This window comes from Bufo bufo, chromosome 4, assembly GCF_905171765.1.
Source record: "Bufo bufo chromosome 4, aBufBuf1.1, whole genome shotgun sequence".
NCBI classification, from domain to species: domain Eukaryota; kingdom Metazoa; phylum Chordata; class Amphibia; order Anura; family Bufonidae; genus Bufo; species Bufo bufo.
The window spans coordinates 483469840-483490044 of NC_053392.1; the positions used below are offsets into that span (position 1 = coordinate 483469840).

Genomic DNA, 20205 nt, shown 5'->3' on the forward strand with positions numbered 1-20205 from the left:
TCATGCTGGAGGATGTTGCAGGCAGCAGAACATTCTCCACGGCGTCTCCAGACTCTGTCACGTCTGTCACATGTGCTCAGTGTGAACCTGCTTTCATCTGTGAAGAGCACAGGGCGCCAGTGGCGAATTTGACAAATTTGGTGTTCTCTGGCAAATGCCAAACGTCCTGCACGGTGTTGGGCTGTAAGCACAACCCCCACCTGTGGACATCGGGCCCTCATATCACCCTCATGGAGTCTGTTTCTGACCGTTTGAGCAGACACATGCACATTTGTGGCCTGCTGGAGCTCATTTTGCAGGGCTCTGGCAGTGCTCCTCCTGTTCCTCCTTGCACAAAGGCGGAGGTAGCGGTCCTGCTGCTGGGTTGTTGCCCTCCTACGGCCTCCTCCACGTCTCCTGATGTATTGGCCTGTCTCCTGGTAGCGCCTCCATGCTCTGGACACTACGCTGACAGACACAGCAAACCTTCTTGCCACAGCTCGCATTGATGTGCCATCCTGGATAAGCTGCACTACCTGAGCCACTTGTATGGGTTGTAGACTCCGTCTCATGCTACCACTAGAGTGAAAGCACCGTCAGCATTCAAAAGTGACCAAAACATCAGCCAGGAAGCATAGGAACTGAGAAGTGGTCTGTGGTAACCACCTGCCGAACCACTCCTTAATTGGGGGTGTCTTGCTATTTGCCTATAATTTCCACCTGTTGTCTATCCCATTTGCACAACAGCATGTGAAATTGATTGTCACTTAGTGTTGCTTCCTAAGTGAACAGTTTGATTTCACAGAAGTGTGATTGACTTGGAGTTACATTGTGTTGTTTAAGTGTTCCCTTTATTTTTTTGAGCAGTGTATATATCTATCTATCTATCTATCTATATCAGGCACTAACTGTACCACCTAATAACCAATTTTTAGTTGTAGGCGTGTGAAGTTTACCTCGAGAGTAACATTTCTATTCCCCAGAACAGTACATCAGCTTTAAATTTAATATACAAACTCTCACACATCTGAAGCATTTAATATATCCTGTACAAAGCCCCTATACATTTGAAACAACAGCGATGTCCCACAAATAAATATACCGACCTATATTTATAGATTTATTACCTACTATTTATCAATTATGGTTTTATCCGGTTAGGTTAGAATGGCCATATCTGGCCTATAGTATACAGCAGTGCCTTTACACACTCCTATAGCTATTAGTGTCAGTCAATGTCATATTTTAGAGTCGATATTTAATTATTATAATATTTTTCATGATTACACTTTTATAGCTGTATGTATGGATAACCTATGGATTCATTTATTTATTTATTACGTGCTCCTACGGTTAGTTCCCACATAAGCAAGTTCCTCCTCGGGCGACGTCACTTCCGGTGACGCTAGCCCTGATGCGGACTCAGGGAACGCCCTTTACGTTCCACAGGCCGGATATAGACACCTCCGGCGACTTCTGTCCGGATGTAGACCTGGTAGAACGCATCTTGCGTTCCACCTGCTCGAAAGAAGCCACTTCCGGTTGCGCAGAACGCGACCTTTCATCCCCAATAACATCTGAGTGTTCAGCCTAGGCCGACAGTTTGGTATTAGTTATGTGTATATATATATATATATATATTTTTTTTTTTTTCCATTAATTATAATATGTCAGCACCTTATGATTTGTGTTATCAAGATATGATGTCACCGTAACCCCGCCCACCGTTTCTTTTTGGCGCCAAATTAGGGCACCCACATATATTTAACTTCATACACTATGTTCATTCTGGTTCAACTGGATTGACACAGCCTGTTACATAACAGGGATGTACCACCTAGATATATCAACCAAATGAGGATCGGTACTATATAGTATCCATTAAAATAATTCTTTATTTTTATTAAATGACATAAAAGACATAAACTAATACATAAATATAGAGACCATTCAGAGTGCCATCGAAGATAGTCCACATAAAATCACTGTTCAACAATGGATAATCACTATACAATCAGCTATCTTGCTCAGGGAAAGCTGTGTACCAACAACCAGGTGGATACTATATAGTACCGATCCTCATTTGGTTGATATAACTATGTTCATTCTGCATTCTGCTCCTGATGAAGGGGGTACTGTGACCCCTGAAACACGTTAAGCCGTATATTTTAATATTAAAGAGGATTGATTACGTACTTCTGGATCCGTCTGCTGATTTACAACTAGACTGCACATCCAGTGCATTGCATCGACCTCTACCAATTTACACGCGATCCCAGCCCGGGGGGGGGGGGTGACTTGCCCCAGGTGTCTTGAGTTTATCCTGGTGGCGACCCCCCAGCGAAGTGAGTGGATTATCAATAATATTATTATCATCAATATTATTATTTTAACTTATTTAATTTTCTTTTATAGGTTTTATTCATTGTTTTATTGCATGGTCTTTCATATTATCAACCCACTATCTTGTCCCCACATGCAAGTCCCACGTGTTTGTGGGTGGTGCAACTTTTAACTTCATTTATTTTACTTTGATATGTGTGAGATTGGCGCTCACTCCCAAACGTTTTTACAGTAACGGGTGCGACACTCGGGGTGGGTCCCTTCCCCTTGCTTTCCATCTAGTTGCTGATTCATTGTCGACCTAAAATTTGCCATGCTTCTCTATTATAGTGTTGTTATTAAAGAGGACCTTTCACTACTCCTGACGTGCCTGTTTTAATAGCTTCATGCATTCCCCATGTAATAACAATGCTGGGACATCTATTCTTATGTCTGTATGTTGTACCATTCCTTTATTATTTCTACTTGAAGTTATGAATGAATTGCTAGCAGTCTGCAGTAAGGGTACAGAGGGGTGGTAACCAGTTGGGGATGTGTCCCTACAGAGTCTGAAAATGGCAGCACTGATTAGATAGAGGAAGACTGTGCAGGGACACACCCCTAACTGGTTACCACCCCTCTATACCCTTACTGCAGACTGCTAGCAATTCATTCATAACTTCTAGTAGATATAATAAAGGAATAGCACAACATAAAGCCATAAGAATAGATGCTCCGGAATGGTTATTACATGGGGAATGCATGAAGCTATTAAAACAGGCATGTCAGGAGTGGTGAAAGGTTCTCTTTAAGGAATAAGTCATCAGATATATGGTTTCTGGCAGGAAACTGTACTGAATGATAAAAATGAAACTCCGTACTAATGTTATTCATAGGTTATAACATAAGAATCTTTAAAGCTCGTATTTTGTTTCCAAAAAACATGAAAAACAATAGAATACTGTGATTAACATGTCAAAATATTGGCCCAGAATTACTAATGTGTCTGCGGCCAGAAATCTGTCTAAAGAGAAAAACTGGCACAATTTGGCGCATCTATAGTTCCTAAAGTTTTTTTCTTGACATGATCATCAATGGGGCAGGGCTTAGCAGAAAGGGTGGAGATTCGCTGGAAAGGGTGTACCTAATATGTGCCATTTTATGCCAAAATTTGCCACAATCTGGCATAAAAATCTGTCTCAAAATAAGCCAACTAATGGTTGGTATAGAGTCAAATTAAATGTGTCTATCTCTGCAATAGATTTATCATCCACCTTAGCCGCTGTGATAAATCTGGTTCAGGCCTAGGCAGCCTATCTAAGCTTACTCCATTTTTAGGATTAGTAAATCTGGGCCACTGTGTCCACAAAGTTTTTTTGCATTCAAAGCCATATCCCTAAGGCGTTGGGTTGATGATAAAAATGCAGCTGACTACAATGTTCGTGGAGCATGGTAGCTACAATGTGATAGGTGTCAATGCAACCTCAAAAGTGGAGTGATGGCTGAAAAACGTCTCGTTTAGTGAAGTCATGTAAAAGTCACATACTGCTACTTTAACACTGTGTATCGTACAGCAGAACGTACTGTAGCCATGCAGCATGTACCATAAACCAGGATGATCAGGAAAAATCAAGATTTCTTAGACTTTTAGTTACGTGGACCATCAAACAAACGTGGAATCTCTTTTCCACTACTATACTAGGTCCAGTACATGAATTCATACATTGTTGCTTTTAAAAAAAAAGGTATAAATCATCCAGGATTTACTTTTCACCCTAGACTGCTATGTAGATGCTCTCCTTCTTCCATCCCATCGCCTTACATACTTTTAACTTGGAAGAGACATGAAATACATTGCAAAAGTGTGAAATTAAGAAGCATGGTATGTCTATATGTTTAGTCTTGTCTGAATAGAATACTCCTTTATAAGGCAGGAATGAATAAAATAGGCAATTATAAGAGAAAAAATGGCTATGAATGCACCAGTTGTAACTCGTTTGAAAATCCAGTCTGGTATGTGGCATCAAAAATGTAATTTAATGACATGTACGAAAAGAAAACCCTGGACAAAAAATGTAAAGTATTTTGTGATTTGCACCTGTCTAAAGTTACAGCGACTGAAAGTGTGATAGAAAAATAGGCGATTTTCTACTGAATTTGCTACAATGATTGCCATTATTATTATTATTACATTAAATTGTGCAGTTAAACTCCTGAGTGTATGCCGTACACAGCTGGCATAAAAGTAGTGGTAGAATAGCCACTACTACTAGAACCATAGCATTAGACTGCTTTTGTGCCTTGACAACTCGTTTTATTCTCCTGCGATTTACTTTTAATAGAAATCAATAGCCCCTATGAAGGGCTATGGACATCATAAATGGACGCTACTCTGCTCTATGATTCAGAATGGAGAGAAGTTAACAAAAAGCAGCTTCCCTGGTGGAGCTGTTTGATGGTGTGTTAGGTGCCAGATCAGGTAATGGCAGTGGCAAGAGACATCCCCCTGTAGGATTAGATCCACTTATTTGGCAGGGTTCTCATTTTACTACATTTTGTCTTCCACTCTTAGAGTACCTGTTAAAGCTGGCAGACATGTGTTAAAGGGGTTATCGAACATTGTATCAGACCCCACAGAGTGGTCGACCTGCGGTGGTGATCATAATTACCTAGCCCCCTCCCCCCTTCTCCTGGGTTCAATCTCTATCTCTCACTGTCCAGCTCTTCATCTCCCTGGTGCGCTGATGTCAACATACTGTTGATGGGGGTCACGTGACTGCTGCAGCCAAACACTGGTGATGGCTCCCCTTGTGTCACATGACAGGTCCCCTTTGCAAACAGTGATTGGCTGCAGCAGCTGTTGATATCAGTGCACCAGGTAGATGAAGAGCCGGCCAGAGTGCGATAAGAGACTGAACGCAGCGGGGGATGACCAGATAAGTATGATCACCACTGTGGGTCAGACACTCTGTGAGATCTGATATAATTTTGGATAACCCCATTAAATATCTTGTCCGACAGCTATCTCCCCTGGTTCCACTATCAAAAGATTATATTACGGTCAGCATATTTCTTTTCTATGGTAAGAGTGGGATAGACATATGTCAGACACCTCTGATGCTTTTTACTCTGGGCCAACAATAGGAAAGATCGGGTGAAATTCAATCGGTCCAATCTTTGTTTCTACCACGATTCATTAAAATTATGAGCAAGATCAACAAAAATCTCTTGTCTTTAGACTACTTTCTTTTTGGAGGTAATCTATGCCTCTTCTCATTTTGGATGATGGCTTTTAATTGCAGAATCATCGTGCTTTTGATTTCACCAGTTGGAAAGAAGAGTGTGTACCATAGTCGTGGAGTCCTGAGGACTTATGCAGCTGATAAGTGGAACCTTCTTGGAAGGACCTGCACTTTAAAAAGGGATTGTCAGAACCTGACAACCCTTTTAAATCCTAATTCACAACATATGAACGCTGCATCCAATCGTTGTCCACAGCAGTAACCTAATTGGGGTCAAAATGAAGTAATTCATGGCTTCCAGCAGCTCTCTCTTTATGTGTGAGGATTTACTTCATCTGTATAAGTTACAGTATGTGCTCATTTTTTTATTCTTTATTTTGGGATGAAAGACTAATACCTCTTTTCCATAGAGTTATGGTAGCTAGATTTTAAACTTACAATGGTCATCTCAGAGCCAATTAAAACTTAAATTGAAAAGGATCACTTGTACAAAAGCAAAAGTGGAAGTAGACTTGTTCAACATGTATGTCAAACACTCCTTGAAGAACACCCCTCGAAGTACCTAAAAACATCAGCTTCATCTCCACAATACAACAATATGCTTAGCGGACATTTGCACATCTATTTACCAGATTTCAGCATTTCATAAGCAACAATGTTTATTGAAATACATTTTTTTTAACACTCAAGACAGGTGGATTTATCTAGAATTTCTCAGCCTCCGGCCCAGTGCATTGCCTCACATTTATGTTTCATTCTTTGACCATGTATCATTGCAGTACTCACCTATGCAGTATGGACAGCACTGACCCTTCCTCAGAACTGGTCTTTCACAGGTTACAGGCGGACAGGATTCAGAGTAGCAGCTGATCATCCCATCCATGCAGACACAGCTTGTGCAAACATTGGGTTTCCAAGACTCTGCTGCCAGGAAAATGTCTCCTTCGTCATTTTTGCAGTAGCTGGGCAGACTGTCATTGCCCGGTCCAGAAGGCTGAAGAGATTCATCTGGAAGATCGAATGTAAACATTTAGTGGCAGGAAGTGTCGGCTCAGGTCTCTTAAACTGGGCAAACTAAATGGATATCAGGTACATAATGTATTTTCCCCTAGCACAATGTACTGTACAGCTTGCCTATCCAACACAAGCTAGTTTACAAGGTGGAAAATACATCTGAATGTTTCATCTTAAAGAAGCACACTTGAAAGTGACCTTCCTATCCAAAGCAAAGATAGCACTAAGAACATAGATTGCTTTCTGGTTCATTCTCAAAAACCTTTCCACTTGCAGATTCTTGCTGGCCTTCCTGTTACCTGACTCCAACTAACACAACCTCATTAACGGCTAGCTACTGTGTATTTACCCTGGACCCATACCAAAGCACAAATGGGTTACTAGTCCTCATTACTACTTCTTAACATAAGCCCCATCCAACACTATCCTAATGATTCTTTTAGGTTTTAATGTGTAGACCTTTTCTAACACTTGCAGATACCCCAATTTTGGTATTTTCATGTAACTCACATGCTTCTCCACCTTAATATATCTTGCCTAACTTGTATCTAATGTACACTTGAGGATAAAGTTATTAGGCCCTTAAGACGAATTCATTGTTTTTAAATGTATTTCTCAAGTGCTAGTAAATAGAGCAAATAACTTTTCACAGCTTTTTCAAACATCCCAGTTTAATTTTAATGATAACATCAATCTCTCAAGCTCCTACAGATTTAATGGCCTTCTGGCATGACCCTTCTTCTTCGGTTCACCCCCCAGATTTTCAATGGGATTTAAGTCAGGGCTTTATGCGGGCTAGTCAATAATGTTCACTTTGGTCAACAATTTGGTTTGACTGCTTAGCTGAAGTTCACAAATTAGTTTGTCAAATAGCAGGCGCAAAGATGGGAAATGGCAATTGCGCCGCAACACATTATTTAACCCCTCAGATGCCACGTTCAGGGCTGATCACCGCGTTTAACAATGGCCATCCTGACTGAAGAAAAACACAACAAATCTCACACGCGCTGATGTCATCATGCTGGGCAAACGTTGTGACATCATCACCAATGATGTAAACTCGCCCATCCAGTGCGATGACATCACACATCAGAGCAAACAGGATTTGAAGCATCTGGCTGCAACGGCCTCTCCGCGAGCACAAGTGTTTTTTACCACCATTTCAGGAAATATTGATTTGTTACCATGAAGGGCCACGAAATTCAGCTTTGTGGTGAATCTAATTTTACCTGAAATTCGGATTGAAGTCAATACATTTTGATTTGCTCAACACTATTCCTTACATAAATGACCAAAGGACATGCTTCCAGTGTGCATAATCCTTCTCCAGGCTATCCTTAGCATATTTCAGTCTGGCTTGAATGTGCCTTTTCTGCAGAAGTGGAGTTTTTCTTGGCCTACAACCTCGCAATTCATTCCTGTGCAGGGCTCTAGTGATTGCCTTTTTTGAGACAACAATTCCTGACTTGGTTAAGTCATTCACTAGTGTCTTGGCAGTTGTTCTGGGCTCTTTAGACACATCTCTCACTCGTTTTCTTTGCAGGATCTTTGAAATCTTGCACTTCCTACCTTTGCCAGGCATGTAGTGTATTGTGTGTCTCTCAGATTTTCTTGATAATACTTCTCACTCTAGTTCTTGACACTTGGAATCTCTGTGATAACTTTGTATATCCTTCTCCTGCTTTTTAAGGATAAATGATTCTTTTTCTCAAGTCTAAACTGATTTCTTTAGTTTTTGCCATGATGCTTTCTCAAGTGACAGCTCAAACACTTGAGGTACCTTTAAACAAGGCCTTGAAAAGAGTCAAATCTACCTGAGAAGAGTCATGGTTATTCATAATCTCCTGCTCTCCCCGCCCATCTGCTGATGATTGGCCGTTCTCTGCTAGAGAGAAAGGGAGAAAACTAGGTAGAAGACTGTCAGTCATCAGCAGGTGGGCAGGAGAGCAGGAATTCATGAATAACCATGACTCTTCTCAGGTGGCCGGGAAGAGCCCCTTTAAGGGGCTAATAATATTGACCTCAGTGATTTTTGTTTCTTTTGAAATAGTTATTGTATGCAAATAAAAATGATTTATGCTCTCTAAAGAAAACTAGTATGTTTACAAATGTTATGTTGAAAAATCCTTGCTCTCTTATAAAAGGACTTTGGGAAATTTTGAAAAAAAATTTAATTTCATGGGGGGGCTAATTATTTTGTCCTCAAGTGTAACTTACTATCTGTAACTGGTATCTAACAACTATTTTAGCAGTTTTCTACTCTGCATCTGTAATTTTCAGTTGTCCCTGAGCTGCTGTGTGGAGACTAGCTCTAATGACTGCCCAAAGAGTATACAAAGAGGCAGGAGATTCTGGTTCCTAGCTGTCTCTCATTCAGAATCACAATGTAGGACTTTATAAGAAGTGCTGAGCAGTACAGATGTGAATAAAGCACCTGGGTTGCCAGTCTCACTCTCCTCCCACTATCCTCTCCATAGCCTTCTATGTTATGATGTAATCTGATACTTCAGTAAGCTGGCAGTTTATCTTGGTCAAGACAGATTTATCACAGAATTCATAGAGAATGTTAGTTTAGGAAGGGAGGGGGAGAGCCGATACCGGGAGAAAATTGAATTTTAAATGACATACAGATGGAGCCTAGCTAAACATGAGTCTGATAACACATGGCCCAATGTTACTTTGGTTATTTTGTGACAAAAGCCATTAAAATCCATAAAAAAGTTAGTTATCTTTCTCTTGCCATTATTTAACGTGTTAACCATCAAGTTTAGCTTGGCTGCATTTTTACATTAAAAAGTTTCTTATATTCTCTTGTATCAATTTATGCAAAGTTTTGTGAAAGTATAGTGGCCATTCATTGTTGCTTTAAAATAAATAATTATAATAATAATCTATTGCTCCATAAATGGACAAGTATGATAAGAAACAGTTTGAAAAGGAATGCTAGCACAAGTAACTATACCCACTGCATGAAGTAGCATTTCATTTTTTTCTCTAGTTGCTGTGAGAAGTTCCCATCTTTTTATTTTTGTGTTCCATAATTATCACTTATGAAAAACATTCTACTTCAATCTATTTAGTCTGATCACCACCGTGTCATTGATGGCATTTCCAAGAGACGAAGAAGCTGTTCTTTCTTGTACCATACAAGGACAGCATCATGTTATACATTTTGTTATTTAGCTTGTATATGTAATTTTGTAAATAATCCAATATGAATGTTGGAGAGGGTGTCTATCATTATAGATTTTCTGTTCCTCAAGTGCCTGCTGTGTCCTCCGGCAAAAGATCTACCTTCTTATGTGTTTTGGAAGATAAGCAAAAAAAAATCTATCAGCTTTGAGAGAAACAGAGAAGGCAGATAAAACTGAGGAAAAGAAAGAGATCATTTATAAGCTTGTAATTGTTGTGTACAAAATGTCCAGAACACAGTATGCATGTGACCTTGGTTACAGTACAGGTTTAAAAGGTCCAAAAGACCTGGAAATGGGCAATGCAGCTTTTATAGTGGTGAAAATTCTTAAAGGTGAATTTAGATATGACACATTTGTTGATGATGATTATGAGATCTTTATATTTTGCTCTTTCAAAGGGGATTTCCAGGTATTTGCATATTTTTACATTTGACGCCAAGCCTGCATTACCTGTTGAAAAAAAGCACACACACCTGCTCCCCACTGCTCAGTCTTCCTAACTGGCTCTGTTCTGCGTTCTTCTGGTCCCAGTCTGTAAAATTCTAGATGGACAGCATCACGTGTGTCACTGTAGCCAAGGACTGGCCTCAGAGGTGACATGTCCTAAAGCATGTGATCAAACAGTGATGTGCCACTTGGGGACCGATCACCACTGAGGCTAGTCAGTGGCTACAACAGCACATGTCACCCCGTCCATCCCAAACATCACAAAAGAGTATCCAAAGACCATAAAAAGGGAGAGAGGTGTCTGAATGTAGTGGTGGGGAGAAGGTGAGCAAAAACATTAAAAAAACTGGAAATTCCCTTGATGTAATCCTACATTTCTAATGTAACATTGCACGATATGGTAAAGAATAACATATCAGGGACCTACTACTATTCCTGCATTTTGCATTTACAGTCAAAGAGTGAAATGTTCTAATGAGAAATACATGTAATGATGCAATTTTTTAGGGGCGGACTGGCCAATGCCCAAGGAGCCGCCCAAGCCCTTCTCACCGCCGCTGGGTACAGCTGATCCACTCAGCATTAATTAATGCTAGGAGTATCAGGTACTTTTGCATCTGGCAGACAACCGCAGGTGCCCTCCTAAATTCTCAGAACGACGATACAGTTGGAAATTACAGCGGGGACAGGAGTATTTTTTTGTGCTGTGGTATTGCAGGCCCTGCCTACTTGTGGCTTGTGTTGTCACTACTTACTTGTGTTGCTCCACCTTCTGTCAATTTCGACCTGCCTACAACATAGGGGCCACTTTTAGTTCCCAGTATGCCCCTTAACATTATGTTCGATTAACAAAGGATATGGAGATAGATACAAAAATATGAAACCTTTTATACAAAATTAGTCCGACTTTAAGTTTGTAAAAGTGATTTCACAAGCTCCCGATTTTTGGCCCTTAACCTCTTCCAGACACAGGGTGGTACTTAAGGACACAGGGCGTACCTGTACGCCCTGTGTATTTTCGATCACCGGCGGGCGGTGATCGGAACCCGATGCCTGCTCAAATCATTGAGCAGGCACCTGGGGGAAATGCGCCGGGGGGTCCTGTGACCTCTCCGTGTAGACGATCACAGCAAACCGCAGGTCAATTCAGACCTGCGGTTTGCTGCCTTTCCCGTTTATTCCGGTCTCTGAGGACCCGATAACCCGGAACAGGATGGTGATCGGTGGTGTGATTTTACGCCACCATTTACCATCCTGCGATCCTGAATGGTGATGGTGACATCACCTCTCAGGATCGCCTCTGATTGGTAGGAGGGCGGGCCGGCGGGAGATTCAAATGATAGCAGCGCTCCTCTCCTCCTCCTTTTGTGTCCGGAGCCCGAGGAGAGAGGAGCGCTGCCTGCACGTGTCGGATCTGAGCCAGCATCAACCCATCTGTGCCCCAGCACCCATCCTTGCCCCAGGACCCGATCTGTGCCCCAGCACCCCCCATCTTATCTGCAGATAATTAGGGAAAGACTAGGGAAAGGTTGGGCTAGGCAGGGAAAATAAAGGGAAAGTTAGTGGTAAAAAAAAGTTTTTTTGCATCAACCTAAGTAGGGTGTCTGGGGTCCACAGCACAGCTGTGTGACCCTAGACCCCCCAGGGGTGCTGCAGCTTGCCCCCCTGCCCCCCCCCCAAACTTTTTTGGGGCGCAGGCATTTTTTATTTTTTTTGTGTGCGTACGCTGACTGTGGCCGGCACTCTTAGCGTCCGGCCACTGTTAGCGCATCGCACACCCCACCGCTGATCAACTTCGGACGGTTGATCAGCGGTTTTGAATTTATTTTTTACTTTTTTTCAAATTTCTTCCCTTTTTTTTAGTTAGTCTTTTGTTTTTTTCTGTTAGTTTTAGGGATAAGTACGCGAACACCTGTGCCCCACACACACGCACACCAAATAAAGATTTACACACGCACATACACACGCAGACACACACTCCCCTATGGCCTGCCGGACGTTCTCGACCGAGGAGGCATACGCCCAGCTTGCCTCCAACTCAGAGAGTCTCAGTGAGGACGAGGATGACCCCACTTTCCTGTTGTCATCCGCGTCCTCCTCATCATCTAGTGATGAGGATTAGCCCCCAAGGCGGCGGAGCAAGGGGACCGCCATGCTAGGGACCCTGTGGCCCACCCTAGTACGAGCAGCTCTGGGGCTCGTACTAGTTTTCCGGCCCGCCATTTAAATCCACCGGAGCCCCCTGCCGGTGAACTTGTCTGGTGTACCCCAGAGCGATTTGAGCCCGTGATTCCTGAGTTTGTAGGCCAATCAGAAATCCAGATTTCCACAGTGGGCTTCACTGAATATGACTTTTATAGTCATTTTTTCAGTGACCAACTGGTAAATCTAATGGTGGAGCAGACGAACCTGTACGCCCAACAGTTCGTTGCTCAACACCCAGGCTCCTTTTTGGCTAGGCCCGGTGGCTGGACCTCGGTCACTGCAGCCGAGATCAAGACATTTTGGGGCCTCGTGCTGCATATGGGCCTAGTCAAGAAACCTAGTGTCAGGCATTACTGGAGTGGGGACATCCTCTACCAGGCCCCACTTTACAGCACGGCCATGACAGGCTCCCGGTTTGAGGCCATCCGGAAATGTCTGCATTAATCAGATAATGCAGCATGTCCCCCCCCAAGGTGATCCTGCCTATGACCGTCTGTATAAGATACAGCCGATCATCGATCACTTTGGGGCCAAATTTGTACAGGCCTATGTACCTGGAAGGGAGGTCGCGGTTGATGAGTCTCTCATTGCGTTCAAGGGGAGACTCATTTTCCGCCAGTATGTCCCCTCAAAGCGGGCGTGGTAGGGCGTGAAGCTGTACAAACTTTGTGAGAGTACCTCAGGGTACACTTACAAGTTTCGTGTGTACGAGGGGCGAGATTCCCGTATTCAACCCCCAGAATGTCCCCCCACTCTGGGTGCTAGCGGGAAACTTGTGTGGGACCTTATGCACCCACTGCTAGATAAGGGTTACCACCTTTACGTGGATAACTTTTATACTAGTATCCCCTTGTTCTAGTCCCTCGCTGCCAGATCCACGTCCGCTTGTGGGACCGTGTGGAAAAATCAACGTGGCCTCCCTGCCCACCCCCTCCAGGTACCTATCCCCAGAGGTGAGACCCATGCCCTTACCAGTGAAAACTGTTGCTGGTCAGATATAAGGACAAGAGGGATGTCCTTGTACTGTCCACAATTCATGGTAACGGCATCACCCCTGTCCCTGTGCGAGGTACCGCGGCAACAGTCCTCAAGCCCGATTGTATCGTTGACTTCAATCGGTATATGGGAGGAGTTGATCTCTCTGATCAAGTCCTCAAGCCATATAACGCCATGCGCAAAACCCGGGCATGGTACAAAAAAGTTGTGGTCTACTTGGTGCAGGTTGCCTTGTACAACTCTTTTGTGCTGTCCCGGAGCGCTGGCAACACAGGGACATTCCTTCAGTTCTATGAGGCAGTCCTCAAGGCCCTGATCTTTTCGGACTGGGAAAGAGCAGGCCGGAGTACCTCGGGAACTGGAGGCGCCCGGATCGTCCCTGGCCAACACTTTCCAGGTGTGGTCCCCCATACTGGAAAGAAGGGACGAACCCAAAAAAAGTGCAGAGTGTCGCAGGAGGGGGATACGGAAGGACACCACTACTCAGTGTGACACGTGCCCCGATCATCCGAGCCTCTGCATTGACGGTTGCTTCAGGGAGTATCACACTTCCATGGAGTACTAAATTTATATCCCAATTTAGCCACTGACTATCGGATAAAAAAAACTGGCTCTCAGACTTGAGAGACCCAAAAAATTTTTAAAAACAAAAATTATTTAAAAAAAGTATACAAATTAGGTATCGCTGCGTCGGTAATAATCTCCTCTATAAAAATACCCCATGAACTAACCCCCCGGATTAACAAGAACTTTTTTTGTCACCTTACGTAACAAAAATTTTAATAGCAAGCAATCAAAAAGTCATATAGCCCCCAAAATAGTCCTCTCATCCCGCAAAAAATGAGCCCCTACATTGGGGGAAACTTTTCAAGATGGGTGGTGACCATGGCAGCCATTTTGAAGTCGGCCATTTTGAATCCAACTTTTGTTTTTTCAATAGGAAGAGGGTCATGTGACACATCAAACTTATTGGGAATTTCACAAGAAAAACAATGGTGTGCTTGGTTTTAACGTAACTTTATTCTTTCATGAGTTATTTACAAGTTTCTGACCACTTATAAAATGTGTTCAATGTGCTGCTGTCACGACCGCTACCCCAGCAGCAGTCGTGTCGCACCAGACGGAGGGGAAGGGGGACCCTTATCTACGGATGGGAATAGAATGGCCACCCCTGACTAACCCTAAGCTGGCACCTGTCTGCCCTGATACCCTAGACGGGGTGTGAACCCGTGCGGCGAGCAGGATGCCTAAACCCTCAGTCACCCTAACAAGCCTAGAGTGGGGAAAGGCCGATGGGAGCACTAGTCACCATCACTCATGTCTAGGAGAACAGCAGGGGAAGACAGCAACAAACAAACTATATCAGAGATAGACTTATCCAGTCACGAGCAGAGAAGGCGATCCCAATCATGACAGTCCACGCCGGACAAGAGCTCCACAGCAACACCATCAAACGATCTCCTTCAAAGGTCAGAATAGAACTGGAAGTAAGGACTATATCTGGCAATGACTGCAAGTGAAAGTGAAACTAATATAGTAGCTGGGAGTGGCAGACAGGACTCACCTGAGAAGGATGCCTACAAACTCCCAGTCAGGACAAAAAGGTTCACAAGGCAAAACCCAGATGACATACCCTGAACCACGGAGCAAACTCACAAGCTATCGCGAGTAGCAAGTCGCTGCGACCTTCTCCTCCCAGACCTGTCTGGATCAGTCACAGTCGTGACAGCTGCCCATTGTGTTGGATTGTCAATGCAACCCTCTTCTCCCACTCTTCACACACTGATAGCAACACCGCAGGAGAAATGCTAGCACAGGCTTTCAGTATCCGTAGTTTCAGGTGCTGCACATCTCGTATCATCTGAAGGCAATCGTCTATGCTGTGAAGATACGAGATGTGCAGCACCTGAAACTACGGATACTGGAAGCCTGTGCTAGCATTTCTCCTGCGGTGTTGCTATCAGTGTGTGAAGAGTGGGAGAAGAGGGTTGCATTGACAATCCAACACAATGGGCAGCACATTGAACACATTTTATAAGTGGCCAGAAACTTGTAAATAACTCATGAAAGAATAAAGTTACGTTAAAACCAAGCACACCATTGTTTTTCGTGTGAAATTCCCAATAAGTTTGATGTGTCACATGACCCTCTTCCTATTGAAAAAACAAAAGTTGGATTCAAAATGGCTGACTTCAAAATGGCTGCCATGGTTACCACCCATCTTGAAAAGTTTCCCCCCTCACATATACTAATGTGTCACAAACAGGAAGTTAATATCACCAACCATTCCTATTTTATTAAGGTGTATCCATATAAATGGCCCACCCTGTAGTCTAAAACCTAAATAATTGTAAAAAAGTAGACTTATTAGGTATCGCTGCGTCCGTAAGAATCTCCTCTATAAAAATACCCCATGACCTAACCCCCCAGATTAACACGGTCAAACAAAAAAAAAAAACTGTGCCAAAACAGCTATTTTTGACACTTTTCCATTTCAATCCGTTTTTTCCGGTAACAAAGCAAGGGTTAACAACCAAACAAAACTTAATATTTAATACCCTGATACTGCAGTTTACAGAAACGCCACATTTGTGGTCGTAAACTGCTGTATCACTAAAAGGCAGGGCGCAAAAGGAAAGGACCGACATGGTTTCTGGAAGGCCGATTTTGATGGCCTTTTTTATTGACACCATGTCCCTTTTGAAGCCCCCCTGATGCACCCCTAGAGTAGAAACTCCCTAAAAGTGACCCCATTTAAGAAACTACACCCCTCAAGGTATTCAAAACTGATTTTAAAAACTTTATTAACCCTTTAGGTGTTCCTCAACAGTTTATGGCAAATGGAGATGAAATTTCAGAATTTCAATTTTTGGTAACCTTACCTCACAAAAATGTAATACAGAGCAACCAAAAATCATATGTACCCTAAAAATAGTCCCAACAAAACCGCCACCTTATCCCGTAGTTTCAAAAATGGGGTCACTTTTAGGGAGTTTCTACTCCAGGGGTGCATCAGGGGGGTTGAAACAGGACACGGTGCAAATAAACCGGTCCATAAAAATCAGCCCTCCAAAAACCAAACGGCGCTCCTTTCCCTCTACGCCCCGCCGTGTGGCCGTACAGTAGTGTACGACCACATATGGAGTGTTTCTGTAAACAGCAGAGTCAGAGCAATAAAGATACAGTCTTGTTTGGCTGTTAACCCTTGCTTTGTTAGTGGAAAAAATGGGTTAAAATGGAAAATGTGGCAAAAAAATGAAATTTTCAAATTTCATCCCCATTTGCCAATAACTCTTGTGCAACACCTGAACGGTTAACAAAGTTTGTAAAATCAGTTTTGAATACCTTGAGGGGTGTAGTTTCTTAGATGGGGTCACTTTTAGGGAGTTTCTACTCTAGGGGTGCATCAGGGGGGCTTCAAATGGGACATGGTGTAAATAAACCAGTCCAGCAAAATCTGCCTTCCAAAAACCATATGGCGCACCTTTCCCTCTACGCCCTACTGTGTGCCCGTACAGTAGTTTACGGCCACATATGGGGTGTTTCTGTAAACGGCAGAGTCAGGGCAATAAAGATACAGTCTTGTTTGGCTTTTAACCCTTACTTTGTTAGTGGGAAAAATTGGTTAAAATGGAAAATGTGGTAAAAAAATGAAATTTACAAATTTGCGCAACACCTAAAGGGTTAACAAAGTTTGTAAAATCAGTTTTGAATACCTTGAGGGGTGTAGTTTCTAGAATGGGGTCATTTTTGGGTGGTTTCTATTATATAAGCCTCACAAAGTGACTTCAGACCTGAACTGGTCCCTAAAAATTGTTTTTTTGAAAATTTCTGAAAAATTTCAAGATTTGCTTCCAAACTTCTAAGCCTTGTAACATCCCCAAAATATAAAATATCATTCCCAAAATGATCCAAACATGAAGTAGACATATGAGGAATGTAAAGTAATAACTATTTTTGTAGGTATTATAGAAGTAGAGAAATAAAAAATTGGAAATTAGCAATTATTTACAAATTTTTGGTAAATTTTGTATTTTTTTATAAATAAAAGTGAATTTTTGTGACTTCATTTTACCAGTGTCATGAAGTACAATATGTGATGAAAAAAAAATCTCAGAATGGCCTGGATAAGTCAAAGAGTTTTAAAGTCATCACCACTTAAAGTGACACTGGTCAGATTTGCAAAAAATGGCCTGGTACTTAAAGGGGTTATCCGAGTTATGAAAAAAAATAATATAGCACTGAATATCTGATATATAACTGAGCTAAGCAAGTTTTATGCAATTTTTTTTTATATATTTCCTAATTTCCCTGGTTCTTTTCTGGCCCTTTGTTTACATGCAATAAAAACAATCTCTGCCCCTCCCCCTGCTCTGCTAAGGGAGTGGATACAAGAGCTGCCCTGAGTGACATGTCTGCCTGCTGGGAGACTCTGCAGCTTGTTGTATGTGTAGGACTACAAGCCCCAGTTGTATAATGACACTGCTAAGGGAGTGGATACAAAAGCTGCCCTGAGTGCTGGGAGAAAACAGCACTTGTAAGTGTAGAACTACAAGTTCCACTTATATAATGACACTGCTAATACACACGGGATCTTCCCCCTACCTGTAATGCTTTGCAGAACTTCTCTTTCAGCTCCTGTGACCAGCATTTGTCTCCTCACTGCCTGCAGCTACACAGTAAACACTTCAGCCCTGAGTCTGTACAGCTGAAGGGGTTAAGATTCCTAGGATAGAGCACACAGCCGGCAGTGAAGGGGGCGTGGCCAGCACAGTGACGTTTCGTTTACAGGCTTGTAAACGACCTTTATCAGAGCAGGGAGAGAAGCTGACATCACAGGTCATGTGACTCTCAGTGAAATCTGATAAACCAGCCACTGGAGATAAAGTGAGTGAATTGGAAAGCTGTTACATTTGCCCAGTTAGGAACATAGAAAGAACAAAAAAATAACTTGGATAACCCCTTTAAGGTGAAATAAGGCTGTGTCCTTAAGGAGTTAATCTACATAACTGAAATGTGGCACCTGGATGACTGCTAAACATTTCCATGGCTGTTCAACTGCACAACAAAAATCCTTTACATCTGTAAGGATGAAAGGGTAAGGTCCAATGAATCTCAAAGGATTTTTTTCCCATTATATCAACGTGATGTTTCACCAGTAATTACGGAATAAATGTGTAAGCGCTAAGTATCGAACTGTACAGCTGTGTTATTTTAAGGGACTAACAGATTTCCTACTGAATATTCAATGTGCCTTAAACAAAAGACGCTACAGTGTGTGAAGGATGTATCTCCCTTTATGCCTCTGTCGGTGAATCAGCCGCTGTGTGAATGAAAGACAATGTTAAAGTGTAGCTGGGTGTCTTGCTTCCTGAAGCTAAGATTCAGAACCACAGCATCTGTTCCTTCACGTGTCCTCTGCACGCAATCAGAAAAGAGGAGCTGTATGTCGGAGAACCTAATCTTAGAAAACAAATGGCAAAGGGCTACATTTAAAAGAGATTTTCAGCCAAAAAATTTATAAAAAAAATAAAGTTATGAAACTTTCCAATACACATTGTTTATACTGAATGTGAACCTCCACTGTTCAGTTTACAGAAAATGAAAATGCATCCTGGTCATGTGATGAGCAACCGTGTGACCGGGAAAGATTTCCAACACTCAATACCTACACAACATATATTAGGCCGAGTTTTTGTCTCTGGCAAGCTGTTCTGGCTGCCTGACCCGGCCGCCAACTGGACCAAAAACCATTGCATGCAAAGTTTTTTGTCCGGACGAAACATGGTATTTATGCCGGAAAACCGCAGGATCCCATTACAGTCAGTAGGGATCCAGCGGCGATCTGTAGAATCCAGCAATGCAAGATCCAGTGAACTCTGGCAGGCTGTTCTCTGCTGGAACAGCGAGCCGGAAACGTTCACTGGAGATGTGAACGTGGTCTTAGAAGATTGTAGAACTTTTTATTAATTTATTTACGGAGAGGATATGTTCACTCGCCATGTCTATTTTAGTAAACACTTGCATTCTTTATGAAATAGCAATGCCAAAGCATTTTCTCATAAGGGTAGATGCACACCTCTGATTAACTGATCTGGCCGGCTGTTCTGGCAGAGAACAGCTTGTCGGAGTTCACTGAATCCGGCCAAATCAGATACTAACACCAACCACCGGACCCCATTGACTATAATGGGATCTGGATGATTTCCAGCTAAATCAGCTTTCAGTTGGAAAAAAACTGTTGTATGTAGCCAGATCCTTGCCAGATCCCATTATAGTCAGTGGGGTCCGGCGGTGAATGGATGGCAGTATCTGGCTAGGGCAGAACCAGCGAGGGTGTGAACCTACCCTAAATCTACGTTGTGTCATCCCTTTGTTATTCCTCCTAGAAATGTATGAAGGAGCTGTCAGATGGGTGTTACCATTGCCCCTACAAAATCTGACATAAAGGTTCCCAAAATAAAGCTGGCTCTTCTCTGTAATCATTGCTATACAGGGGAGATTAAAGCCATGAAAATATATTTCTTGTCTCCAACGTAATTGCATTTGTTGTGTACAACTTCAGAGCCCATCATCCTACAAATAAGCAGCCCAAATTATCATGTAACTGGGTATAAAAACTGCACATAAAAAGTAAAGTGAAGGTTCTGTGCATATTGCTTATAGATTATACACCAGGAAACCCTGCGGCATACGGTATACAGCAAAGATACAGCCTAGACACATGCATATATCTACAATTTAAAATAATAGTGCATGGTACAAAGTGTTTTGTGTAATACCCTACACTTTTCTAATATTAGTGA

General features: G+C 42.5%; 1 protein-coding gene across 1 annotated transcript in view; it reads right to left on the reverse strand.

Annotated features, from left to right (window-relative positions):
• Positions 1-20205, reverse strand: part of CRIM1 (cysteine rich transmembrane BMP regulator 1) — a 772316-nt gene that overhangs the window by 46601 nt on the left and 705510 nt on the right. The window contains exon 13 of the mRNA XM_040429546.1: positions 6330-6551. Coding sequence (XP_040285480.1) covers positions 6330-6551 — 222 coding nt within the window. The remainder of the gene's footprint in view (positions 1-6329; positions 6552-20205) is intronic.